Source organism: Phoca vitulina, unplaced genomic scaffold (genome assembly GCF_004348235.1).
Source record: "Phoca vitulina isolate PV1807 unplaced genomic scaffold, GSC_HSeal_1.0 scaffold12, whole genome shotgun sequence".
NCBI classification, from domain to species: Eukaryota; Metazoa; Chordata; class Mammalia; order Carnivora; family Phocidae; genus Phoca; species Phoca vitulina.
In genome coordinates, this window is record NW_022589715.1 from 6,025,826 (window position 1) to 6,039,750 (window position 13,925).

The following is a 13,925-nucleotide window of genomic DNA, read 5'->3' on the forward strand; positions in this document are numbered from 1 at the left end:
ATTTTTTTCACTGCCAAAAACACCTCAACTCTTAATTTCTTTCCTTCTGTGAACACTCAGGCTTCCAACAAACTCCTGACTAATCAGTATTTATTGCCAAACTGGCTTCTTAGTATTTCCCTAAGAACCCAAAGACTCTGACAGAGGGCCTCTGCAAGACCTTTAAAAATTGCCTTTTAGGGGCGCCTGGGTGGCTCAGTTGGTTAAGCGACTGACTCTTGGTTTTGGCTCAGGCCATGATCTCAGGGTCATGAGACTGAGCCCTGCATCGGGCTCTGCATTGTGCATGGAGCCCAGTTAAGATTCTCTCCCTCTCTCTCCCCACCATCCCTCTACCCCTACCCCCGCTCTCTAAATAAGTAAAAAGTGCCTTCTAAAATGGCCACTGTCTATTTTACAGCAAAACACTGTACAATGTTATTTTTTAAGGGAAAAAGAGCAAAAAGAGCTCCATAATAAACACAGTGCTTTAAAAATAAGAAAAAAAGATTGTTCAGGTCACTTTTTTTAAAGTGTAAAAGTTCAACCAGATTTATTTACCACGAAACAAGTTTTACTAAATTTGTACTGACTGCAACAACAAAATTGAAGGTTTCAAACTATAATCAAATTTCCGTAAAAAACTCATTAATTGGAAATATTTCCTAAGATACTAGCTATGAAGGAAAGATCTGCCAAGTAACTGGACAACACAGATCAAAATTTAAGGAAACAATTTATATAAAGGAATTATTTTCAAATACCCTCTAATATTTCAGAAGGAGCTGTTTAGTTATAATTTATATCCTAATTACAAATCATTAAACACTTATTAAAGTTATTGCATAGTACCTGTGTATCAATTCAGGAATACAATGGAAAATAAACTATACTCAATGCAGTTTTTCCTTTTATGTAAGTCAACTTTTCTAGGCCTGACGTATGTGTATATGTGTAGTTCTCAAAGTGTGGCTGCCTATCAACATCATCAGTGCCACCTGGGAACATACAGAAACAAAAATTCGCAGGCCCCGCTCCAGATCTACTGAATGAAGAACTCTGGCAGTGGGCGCCAACAAGCCTCTGGGTGATTCATACTCAGGCTGGGGAATGCATGATGTTTTAAATGTCTCAAACAAATTCACTATTTTAAAGCAAGCCATCTTCTCTTTTTCCAGTTTCATAAATTATTCTAGATTGGATTTTTATGCACTGTTTTTGCCTAATGAGAGATATGGTAAACTTATTATTTATAAAATCAAATGTATTGGCCTTAATAATTCAATAAAAATCACAAACCTGATTCTGTAAACCACGAAGAGGTAGAGTTTGGATTGACTGTCTCAAATCGGACCACCTGGTTGAAGTCTCTCCCTCTACTGACACCAACACAGACTAAAGGGTACTCCTGCTCCGGGACTACCAGCATCTCAAACATTCTAAGTGGACATGGTATAGGGAAATCTATGTGCTAGAGAGAGAGACGAAAATACATTAAACACAGGAAACCAAAAGCCAAATAATTTCATGAGAACACAATTAAGAATTTTTAGTTTTATGAAAATATAGAAAATAACTGTCTACTAAAAAGACTGCTTCTTGTCACAGAAACTTTGGATATGCAGAAAAATACAAATTATAAAGTATTTGATTTTAGGTTTAGCACCGTAAAATTCTTTATAAAGTTAAAGATCATGTAATTTTAGGACATTAGGGCTGGAAGGGAACTTACAAATCACCTGTTCAACCCTCTCTTTTCAGAGGTGGAAACAGAGACCCAGAAATTTAGTGACTGGCTCAGGGTCCCCCAGCCCTTTGTGGCAGAGTCTCCTGCCACCCAATTTGATGCGCTTCAGTTATCCTCCCTGTCTTCTTATCCAACCGAGCAAACATGGATAAGACCACTGAAATGCTAATTAGCAAGAAACACTCCTCTTGTAAGTGGACAGAAAAAAACCACAAATAAGAGAAATTTAGCCTTATAGCTCAAGTGACTATTCATGAACTCACAGTTATGATGTAACCAATTTTAATTTTATATAACCTCAAAATTATTTTTATATTGCTACAAAGAGACTAAATAGATTCATACTTTGTAAGTTTAGAAAAATAGACGGAGAACATTAACATCATCAGTAATCAGGAAATTAAACTACGAGAGACTATATATATCCACCTGAAGGACTAAAATGAAATGATTGACAATAACAAGTGTTACCAGGAGAGGAGCAGACAAATGCTCACAAAGTGATGGGAACATGACCTATACAGTATGGCCACCCTGGTTAACTACATCATCTGTTCCTGCTGAAGATATGCATCCCTTTGGGCCCTGCAATGATGCTCTGGCTATACGTTCCAGAGAGTATGAATATGCACGTGCATAGGAGGCATATGCAAAATGTTCACAGAAGTATTGTTCAAATAACAAAACTGGAAGTAACCCAAATGCCCATCAACAGCAGACAGATAAAACGATGGACCATTCGGCATATTCACACAATGGGAAATTACAGAGCAATGAAAATGAATGAACTATAGCTATATCCAACAACGACACAGATATGATGCTGCACAAAAGTCAGACATGAATGAATACATACTTTGATTCCACTTACATACTGTTGAAAAATCAGGTAAAATTAATTCTAATGTTGAGGGGTACGTTTATACAGTAAAAATGGAAAGCAAGGGAGCTGACTTGGCAGGGGGTACCATGGGAATTTCTGAGGTGTTAGCAATATTCTTCACAATAAAAGGTTGTTTTCATAAAAATATCGGTCTTATACATACTTTAGTAAGTTCACTGTTAATATATTTATATTTTTGTTGCTCTTACAAATGGGCTGTATTTTCATTTTATTTCCCAAAAGGTTAGCATTACTAGTATTTAACAAAGCTACTGAATTTATTTTTTAATCTGGCAACTGGTAAATTCTAAAGAAAATAAAGTCTGGAGAAAACAAACAGGTGAAATGGGGCTACCATAACTACTATTCTTACAGTGTTAGAAAACCCGATGTGGTCCTTGTGGCTAGAAGGTGAAGCTATCCGTGCACCTGCTGTTCCTATCCAAATCCCTTCTTCCCTGGGACTGCCAGAGCGCCTCCACCCCATGGGTACAGACACTCCTCATCAACACTCTCCAAACCCCCTCTCTAGAAGCTTTCCCATTACCTGGGGAATAGGCTTTGACTACAATTGGTCAGATTTTTAATATGGCAAAATATTTAAAATAATTCTCTTTGAAATGTGATAAGAGCAATAAAGCAGAAAACAATGACTCTGCTTAATTATTTTGTCAGCAAATAAGAAAACCAAGAGATTCTGAATAATTCTATTTAGCTTCTAATAATGTTTTTTAAGTCATTAACAGAAGAGGACTGCTGTCTAAGAGCTCTAAATCCAGTTGCTATTGGTATTGGTCTTTGAGGCCAGTGACTATATCTTACTCATTTTTGTCTAACTAGTTAAAAAGCACTGTGCCTGGTTTTTGTAATAAGTACATAATTGTTTGCTGGCAAGGTCTTCAATTTCTAACTTTTATTTATGATGAAAATGTAGTCTAATAAAGCAAAAACTCTGTCAGAAATGTCATTAAGAGGAAGGAAGACTATAGAAAGGATAAAAATGTTTTTGAACACATCTTATAAGACTGTAGAATAGAAACACCATAAATACTAATCACAATAAAGTCAAATACAGAAACAAAATATCCACAATATCTTGAAGTAGAGAGACAGGGGAAGGAGAGTTGGGTTAAGATTCAGGGTAAGAGCCTACAGAGAGCTCAGGGAGTTTAAGGAAAGTGGGAAGGCACGAAGTCTTGAGGGAGATTGTATTCTAAGTGCAGTATCTTAGAACACTGGCAACAGGCCTCATTAATTAGTCAGGGCCAGGCTCCCCGGGACTAGAGAAGTCGTGGAAAAGAGAAGATGTGGATGGATAATTTTTACGCTTCCCATGTCTCCAAAGTATATATTTTCTCCTGCATGTTCTTCACACCTAAAATTCCTTTAATAGAGAAAAGGGTCTTTCGTTATGTTAGGATAAGTGGTATAACATATCAGGTAACACAACAAATTCATTCATCCTAAGGTTTAATCAGACTGTATCTCTGAACACTGATACAATGAAACTATTTTTCATTCTGATAGGGGTTAGGAATGAAAGGAATAGAGAGGATGTATCTAAAATGGACTAAAGGGGGAAAGGTAGGAAGAAGACAGGGAAGGGCAGGGCTGCAGAAAAATCAAACCACGTACACTTTAGCACTCCCTCTAGAAGGCGTGCTTTTGTCAAATAGGCAAGAACAAAGAGGAGCTAAGAACAAAACAGTTTTTGCCATAAATGGGCTGTATTCAGAAGTTCTGCTTTAGACCATTTATAAGGCTACTTTTCCCCTTCAACTTTTGGTTTAAACAACTTTTGTTTCAGTGATTTGTGGCAATAGCACCTCAATGGGTTCAAAATTCTTGAAGCTATTTTTCTATTTCTTTAGCCCTACTTAATGTTGAGGTTAATAAATGGTGATATGAAATTAAAAATAGATTCCTTAGTCACTTATAGAAATTTAAATAACAGGAATCCAATGCTTTAAATACCCTAATGCTGGATTATAAAACTTAGGAAGAATCCACTCCAATTATATTCTGACCCCAAGTTCTAGGGAGATCTCAAATGTTCAGGAAATAAGGCTACTTAATTTATATAAAATAGCAAAGAAAACAGCTTTAAAAATTCATTTGGTATCTCCCTGGTGTGAGTGAACCACTTTATTAGTTTTTCCTCCAATTTTAAGTTACAGCTGAGTAATATTAACTATTTTAAAGAATATTCATTAAAGATGCTAGAGAAATGTAGGCACAAAAAACCATCCATGGGAAGGCCTGGGCAAATTAACACCTAGGCATATAACCCAAAAGAAGTTGTAAGTTCCCTCTCTCTATGGTTATTCCTAGTCCTCTTAGGCCAAATGCCAACCTGTGGGTTGTTTCTCTGCTGTGACGGAGCAGGTCAACCTTCTTAACACCTCCTGTTCGGGACGTGAGACTGTATGTGAGAGGCTATTTCTCGCTCCTACTGCCATTTCCTTGAACTATTTCTCTAGTCTCTTTTAAAACTTTTATCTGGCCAACTGACTTCCTTACAATCAGGCAGATTTTCACTACCCTGCCACATAATCCAAAATCATGAAATTAACTTGAGAAGAAATGGGAAAAAAGAAAAAAAAAATTTTTTTTTTTTTGAAAGAACAGGAAAATAGACTTAATGAAGCTTTTATACTAAGAATGACTTAGATTGCTTTTCATGCTTACCTTAATTAACATAAATTTCTGCATTGGTTCAACCCATTCTAATAAAACAATGCTAGTCTGAAGTGCCCCACATAGGTACTTATGGCCTGTGTAAGGATTTCGCACTGTCAAGGCAAAAAAGTATACGTAAGTTATCTTATAATACAAAGTCCTAACAACAGTAGTTGCATGCTCTGAACACAAACAAAAGCTGGCTGCCAGTTCAGTTTCTTAATTAGACTGCAGGGTGAAAACACTTTCAGTAAGAGCTGGAAACTCTGCCATCACGTGCAGGATTTTTGTCTTATGCACAAATGAAACTGGTGGTTGTTATGGGGTCTGGCGGTGGAAAGAAGGATTTTAGGCCTCATGGTAGCAGGGAGATTAGGTGAGGCAGCAAGATCCCAAAGGAAGGGTCCTAAGTAGATCTGGGAGAAGTTGCCAAATGGACAGACTATAGCACATTTAGGGACAGGTGACTAAGGGTGCTTTTGGTAGTAATGTTCAGAGGCAGTGATGCTTTGGTTCTAGCAACATGAAGACATTATTAATCAAATCTCAAAATACAGGTTTACAAGTAATAAAGCCTCAGAGGTTTTAAAGGGAAGGAAAGGAAACTCTTTTTTGCTTTTGCTATATGCAAATAAAACAGCTGGTTGTGATGGGGGTGGAAGAGGAATTTAGGATCGTGGTGTGTGAACAGGGAGACTATAACTTTCACTTCACAGGCATAAGGTTTCACATATTAAAGGCATGAAAATATATGCTGAATGAGTAAATGCAGTCTCATAAGCCACTACTGAGCAGCATGTGAATGAAAAGGAACAGGCCCCCTGGAGAACAGGGTATGATAAAGTGCTGTAATAAAAAGTCATCCTACTTTCTCCATTTATCCAGTCAATAAATTATCTGCAAAACAACTGTTATGTGCAAGGTACTATATTAGGTTTAGTTTACATGGAGACTGAATGGCCAAGACATTTGTTTTACTTAAGGGGGAAAAATAAACTATTACTGGCAGAATGCCCTGGAGAAGTACTGTTTTATACTAAATTTAAAAATGAGCCTCATAGAGTTTTCTTATCTACTCTGCAAAGCAGGAGAGCTATGTGTTATGGAACGGTTTACTTACCAACACAACATTTCTGACACCACTTGGTTTCAGGGATTTTTGCTGATACAGCAAATTTCCTAAATGTAAATGAAAATGAATATATAATACATGTAGGTGAAGTTAGTATATGATAATGGTATCATTACAGATCAGTGGAGAAAGGATGAGTTGTTAAACCTACTAGGTCATCTATTAAAAATAAGAATACATTTGATCCGCTTCTCATCCCTCCTCCAATCAATTCCAAATAGATTAAGGATTTATCAAAGTATGGAAAAACAAGACTATAAAATATTTAGAATAGACTTTGGGATTTCTTTTAAAAATGCAAAAAGAACAAATTATACAGGAAAATATTAATAAACTTTGATACTTTTTCACGGATGGATCCCTACCACCTTAAACTACAGGTGGTAATTTGCTGAATTTGTTGAATATATTATTAATAACTTTGGTTTACCAAAAGATACCACTAAGAAAGTAAAAAGATAAGCCATAAAACTGAGGAAAGATATTTTTAGCACATATAACAAATTTAAGCTATGTAAAATGTTGTCTTACCACTAAAACAATTTTTAAGAACTTTTTTTAGACATTTTTATTTCTCTACTCAGGAAGAATGGGATATAGATTTTCTGGCAAAGGTCCTTTAGGGATTCTGCAAACATCTGATTCAAACTTAATATGTAAAAATCCATTTAAAATTATTTTTTAAAACTAAAATTTAAAAAATACACATAAACTCAAATGTCTTTTATAATGAAAGTTGATAAAACAGACTGTTAGTGCAAGGTTGTGCAAACGTCAAATTATACTTCTCCATTTCTGTACACATATTTAAACTTCTTTTACATGTATAAACGTGCCACAGATTAGATGTCATTGCTCTGCACGTCTTAAAAAAAAAAAAAAGAGTTGTGTCTTGCTGGTAATAAAACAGTAAAGCCTGCATGTGATGCTCAATACCATTCCAAACAAGCTCAGAATAACCTTTTTTTAAAAAATTATTTATTTATTTGAGGGAGAGTGGGAGAGAGAGAGAACATGAGCAGGGGGGAGGAGCAGAGGGAGAGGCAGACTCCTTGCTGAGCAGGGGGTCCGATGCGGGACTCGATCCCAGGACCCTGGGATCACGACCTGAGCTGAAGGCAGACGATTAACCGACTGAGCCACCCAGGCGCCCAAGCTCAGAATAATCTTGATGGATGTTCCTGTCACTGTACAATTGGAAACTGAGTAATAACAAAACATATAATGCTGAGGTATTATAATTTTAGCTTTTAATATGTTTTATATGCTGATGTTTATATTTGTAAAAATCTTTAATAACTATTGCTAACATTTACTAGTAAGACCATACTGTTTGCCATGAATTTCACGTTCTATGTCAGTCCCTCTGATAATGCCATGAGATAGGTCATAGCACAGAAATCTGAGGGTTAGATTTAATAATTTCCTTAAGGTCATACAGTTAGCAATTCTAGGAAGAAAGAATTCTAATCTAGTGTCTTAGTCTAACTGTAGTGTTCATAGTGATTCAACTTTGAAAAAAAAATCTACTTCTCTTTTATGATTCTGGATCAGTTTCACTAAAAAGTATTCTGAGCTTGCAAGAGAAGCTGTTAAAATTTATTACCACTTGTAAGTACATTATCTGTATGAATTAGAATTTTGTTAATATTATGGTACCTAAACAATGACATAGAAATTCGCCAGATATTGAGGCACTAAATGACAATGATGATCTAGAATACCTTGATTTCAAACTTTGGGTTAAAGCACCTATTGTTTCCCTCACCTACGTTCATACTGGGAAGAGTTTTACGTTCCAATTCATGCATTACATTAATATTTATAAAAATACCCCTTTCATATACAGTGAAATTTCATACAGCTTAAAACAAAACAAAAATTCCCCACACCTTTAAATTAAGTAAACCGCTTGAACCAAAGTGCTTTTTAGAGTTTAAGAAAACCTGAATCAATTTCCACTGCAACAAACTTAATGTTCCTGGTCCACACTTGTGAACTTGTCCCCTGGGTCCCAAGGTTACTTAGGGGTCAATCTACTGAATCTGACAAAACCCAGGAGGATTAACTGACTGCAAGGTTCTGAAAGATTGTAAAGAATACTACACAGTCAATATGAGATGAACTACTAAGTACAGCTGAGGGTTAACAATAATGAAACTACTCAAAACAGTTGTGAGCAGCACACTGAAATGTTATGAAAGTTTAGAACTTCCTACAGTGATCTATATAGATTTACCTTACTTTTAGTTATGATTTTACAATAAGTAAGTAAAATTTATCTGCCAGCACCCAGTTAACTAGAATCTTAAGTGAACCAACATTCTCAATGTAATTAATGTAAGATATTTTAGGGTACATTACAAACACAGTTCAATTTACCATGCCTAACAATGACGACAACAGATCTACTTATTAAGAGCCTACTAGGTGGCAGAAACAATGGTGGATACTATACATACATAATTTATCATTTTAAAAACAACTTTACAAGATAGGTATATTGGTTCCATTTTTTAGATGAGAGGTTGTGTAATTTATTCAAGGTTCCAAACCTAGTAAGTGAACAAGGCAGGATTTAAATTCAAGTTTACCTAGATTCCAAAGCTTATGCTTTACTAAAGAAGTTTTACAGTTCAATACAATGAGTACCTAGATTTATAATGAGAACCATGGGACATTACAAGATGCTCAAAGGAAGTTTCATTTGTGCTCACTTTACAGTAGAACTGGTACTAATACACATACAAAATCTTATCATGCAAAAAAGGTTCTCAGATTTCCTGCCAGTAAATAAGAGAATTAAGAGTAGATTTTATAATAACTGACTTCTTGATAACAAAACTGAAGAAAGTGGGAAGGACCCAATGGTGAGTGCTACTAACACTGAAGACTGACTATAACAAAGTTACGTGAAATAACAGCCCAGAGGTAAAGTACTCTTAGGGGTAACATCTTCCTCTATAGAAATTCCTTAAAGGAAGAGGTAATACGTTATTCAATTTTGTCTCATGTATATACTAGGAAACTTTCTGCGCATCTGGTATATTCAGTAAAATTTGAAGAATTGAACACAGCTACAAATAAGCTCAAATGAGCTACAAATGTCTCTATTCTGACAAAATGATATAAAAATAAGTGAATACATTAAAATTTATGTGCTTTACATTCCTTGGAGGGCTCTTGTACCTTACATATATTTTTATTTTTTTTAGAGATTTTATTTATTTGACAGAGAGAGAGAGCATAAGCAGGGGGAGAGGCAAAGGAAGAGGGAGAAGCAAGCTTCCCATGAGCAGGGAGCCTGACGTGGGCCTCAATCCCAGGACCCTACAATCATGACCTGAGCCGAAGGCAGACGCTTAACCGACTGAGCCATCCAGGCGCCCCCCCTTACATATATTTTTAAAGCTTGGTGGTCAATTTCCATGGCCAGAGGAATTTAGGATTAACAAGTTAGACAGCTAGATGGAGATGTGCTATATAAGAAGACAGAAAATCAACAGCACCAAGTGGCAGCTGGGAGAAAAAGAGGGACAGATAAACTCTATGTGAAGAAAGAAACTCCCTGACCCCATTCTTGGGGCTGGTAATAGCTAACTCCAATTGTAGATATTATAATGTAGGTATAATAAATCAACCTCATAGTTGCAACTCTGAATCATCATGAAAAGGTCCAGTTAAACTCAATGTAATCTATCTTAAGAAGATAAAAAAGCATGTAGTATAATTTTTAAATGATTTTCATCAAAAAGGTTAATTTTTGAAGTCTTGCACAATGGGGCAAATTTTAGCTCTACTGTGAACTCAGCAACTGAGAACAACAGCTTTTCAAGGTACTTGAAAGCTAAGGTTGTACATTAGTTGCTCTACAACTGATGGTAAAGGAAGAATGGCTATAGTACAATGTTGTCGTAAAATACAATTTATACTAGACTCAGAAGACCTTTTGGTCAACCAGTGAGGTGCAATATAATAATAACCAAAGGAAGAGAGAGTATAATGAAAAACTCCTCAAAGTAGAAAAACAAAACCCCTCAATTCCTAAGTAATTATCTTCTAATGTAAAAACCTTGATTTAATAAATCATTTTGATTTTCTAAGTTTAGAAACTACCTTGAAAAAAATTCACTTTATTCAAATTAACACAAATATGTGGGAAGCACTATATGTGATGAAAAATTACTAGCAAATCATAGAAAAAAATTAGTTTTAACCTTGTAGAAAATACGAATCAGTTTTAAAATTCCAGAGGCACCTTCAGTTCTTGTGAAAATATATTACCTCTCACAATTTTTTCATTACATATGATTTCTACTAACCCAAACTGAGTGTTTTTTTCAATTTCTGCAGTATAACTATTATTTAGAATTAACTAACATATTACCTCTAAGGATGAAACGTAAGTAAATGTAGTTACCTCGGTAGTATCCTGTCAGGGAGTCTGTGTGCTGGGATGGCCACAGGTAACTTCTGCATTTGTCTTGCATAATCAAAAAGCCCTGGTAAATTATGGGAATAAAGCTGAGAAGCTTTACCTGTAAAGAAAAATAACCATGATATAAAAGCTAATAACATAAATAGGAACAATTTTAAGATATGTAAAAACTAAAAGACTTACCAGATATTGATAGTAAGCAATTGTTCATTACATATAACCATGTGCACCTTCGGGGGAACAGCTGGTTTAAAAAAAAAAGTGCAAAGTTTACAAAAGGTAACAGATAAAATAGTAACATAAATATGTACATAATTACCATGCAAGCTGTCTTATCAGCTAGTTCTTAAAAAAGAAACTTATTTTTAATAGAAATTCATTTTAGAAGACATTTAAAACAAGATGATACATATACACATACATTTCTATGGGAGAAAAATAAGTAAATTAGCAATGTAATTTCATTACCTAAGTCTCAACACGATATGATTAGTTTAAGTCCCCCTTATGGTTAAGAACTATAATAATCCCAAACTGCAAGGGGAGAAAGGCCATTTTCAAACAATTTCTATTCCTTTATTTTGGTTCTGGGGTTAAATAATTAACTTTTCTGTGTACTTCTCCAAATACATTTGTATCTAGGCATATGAACATGCATGGCTTCTGGAGCAGAAGAGACAGAAAAAAGGATCATGGTTCAGTGGAACACAGGGTATACAAACACTAGGTATGGAGGAAAAAAAGGCTGAGGGAATATGATGAAAATGTACAAATAATTAAAAATATAGATATGGAATTCATTTCTGAAATACAGTCCATAAGAACGGAGAGGCACCTTTGGAAGTTTGAAAGTGGTTAGTATTTAGGGCAAAGAAAAGGGAATCCATGGAACATGGTCCATATACTTCGAAGGAAAAACATAACTGCTCTCATAAATATATTTTATTATGAAGCCCAGTGGTTCTCAAAGTGGTCCCTCCATCCACATCAGCATTATTAGCATCACGGGGGCATTTGTTAGAAATGCAAATTCTTGGATTTCACCCCAGACTTACTGAAGTAGAAGTTCTGAAAGGGGGCCCAGCAGTTTAGGTTTTAAGCAGCCCTCCAGGTGATTCTGATGCATACCGAAGTCTGAGAGCCACTGATGAATGTAATTAAGCATTCTCATTTAACAAGCCCAAGTGCTGGGTTTGCTCTGGCAGCTCCTACTCAGTTACTCCAAACTAGACTGGAATGTGGGCCGGAACAGAGAGAATGAAGGGACGAATGAAACTACGAAGGCCTCTAAGGGCTTTACTTTATTAAAGCACAAAGTCACAATGATGGCCCTGAATAACTAAAGGAGAAAAGGTAATAACAAAAGGGAAAGAAACTAAGTAAAACCTACTTTACAGAAAACCTGATTGTTTATTTGCAAAATATACTCCCATGAAGGATCTAATTTCTCCAAACAAATAAAACATGGCGATAATAGTTTTAAAAAGATTGAAATAGAGTTGACATACAATATTAATTTCAGGTGCACAGAATAGTGATTTAACAATTCTATACCTTATCCAACACTCACCACGGTTTAAGTGTAGTCACCATCTGTCTCCATACAATGTTATTACAATATTATTGACTATGTTCTCGATGCTGTATTTTTGCCACAGTTTTTAACTTTGAAAAATGTGCCTATAGCTGTGTCTCAGACCGAAAGGACATAAACATTTCCTATTTTATGCTCGTCATAAAAAAATTCACAACAGAATTGGGAATTCATTGGCTATACTGAGAAAATTAGGCAGAAAGAGGGGCAATGACTTATTATAAGCCATATAGCAGTATATTATCAAAGTAGCAAAAAACTGATTTTTATTTAATACTCTTGAACTGGGTTTATCTTCATAAAAAAACTTAAAAAGTATTTCTCTAGTATTAAATCTATGGCTTATTGTGAGATGATATATTTGTAAATGTGAGTTAGCTTGTTTAATACAAGCATACACGAAGTATCTGGGCAAGACACGAACTCCTCGCATAATAAATTATCAACACAGGGACAATGAAAAAACATTTAAGCAAAGTTTTATTAAGTGGATTTCACATTGGATTTTTGTTTTTAACCACATTTAATAAAACCCTAAAGCTTTTCTAGATTTCTAATGTCTATTTCCTTTAGCAAAGTAGGCTCTGGGTGAAATAATCCATTTAATGAAAGTAGACAGTAGTTAAGAGTAGGTTCTGCAGTTTGCATAGACTCAGAAAGCCGCCTTCTCAGTGACTGTGCTTGGATAATGTGATCTCTGCGAGTCAGTGCTCTTATCTGTAAACTGGAGCACCTATACCTAACAGAGTTGCTGTGGCGATTAGACAAGAAAAGGGCGTGGAAGACTGGCACACGCGGAGCACGCAGTGAATGTTAGCTATAAATAATAAAAGCAGATAAAAAATTTAAAATCAGGACCCTGTTTGGTGTCATTTCCTCTCCTTCCAGCATCTTCCCCTATCTAGCAGACTCATGCGACCTGGTCTCTTTCCCCTAGAGGACAGAGAAAATCCACCTAATAATTTCATAGCAAGATGAAAAAAACTCAGGATCTCACATATTCTCATTCCCTACTCTCAAAGGCTTTCTCTTCGAGGGAAAAGGTTTCACTTTGTAGGACATGTGTAGCTCAGAATATATTAATCAAACGGTGTAGTTTCCAATGCTGAAGCATCTCAGGAGGGGACTTCCTGAAGACTGGGACCGGGTAAGGTTGGTGGGCACCTTCACTTAACAGTCCCTTGAATTAGGTGGGTAAATGCTTACCCCACCAATGCATGAAGTTGGTCTTGTTCTTATAATTAATATTGTTACCTGTAAGGTGATTTTTATTTTTTTTAAAGATTTTATTTATTTATTTGACAGAGAGAGAGAGAGGGAAAGCACAAGCAGGGGGAGCGGCAGGCAGAGTGACGGAGGAGCAAGCTCCCCACTGAGGAAGGAGCCTGATTCAGAGTTCGATCCCAGGACCCTGGGATCATGACCTGAGCTGAAGGCAGCCGCTCAACCAACTGAGCTACTCAGGCGCCGCTT

At 35.9% G+C, this 13,925-nt stretch overlaps 1 protein-coding gene across 4 annotated transcripts in view; it reads right to left on the reverse strand.

Annotated features, from left to right (window-relative positions):
- The window catches only part of MAP4K3 (mitogen-activated protein kinase kinase kinase kinase 3), a 183,540-nt gene that overhangs the window by 12,310 nt on the left and 157,305 nt on the right, over window positions 1-13,925 (reverse strand). For all 4 annotated transcript variants that reach the window (XM_032410353.1, XM_032410352.1, XM_032410356.1 and 1 more), the window contains 5 exons: window positions 11,042-11,102; window positions 10,841-10,958; window positions 6,409-6,467; window positions 5,298-5,401; window positions 1,279-1,450 (listed from right to left, as the gene is read on the reverse strand). In XM_032410353.1, the coding sequence (XP_032266244.1) occupies window positions 1,279-1,450; window positions 5,298-5,401; window positions 6,409-6,467; window positions 10,841-10,958; window positions 11,042-11,102 (514 nt within the window). The remainder of the gene's footprint in view (window positions 1-1,278; window positions 1,451-5,297; window positions 5,402-6,408; window positions 6,468-10,840; window positions 10,959-11,041; window positions 11,103-13,925) is intronic.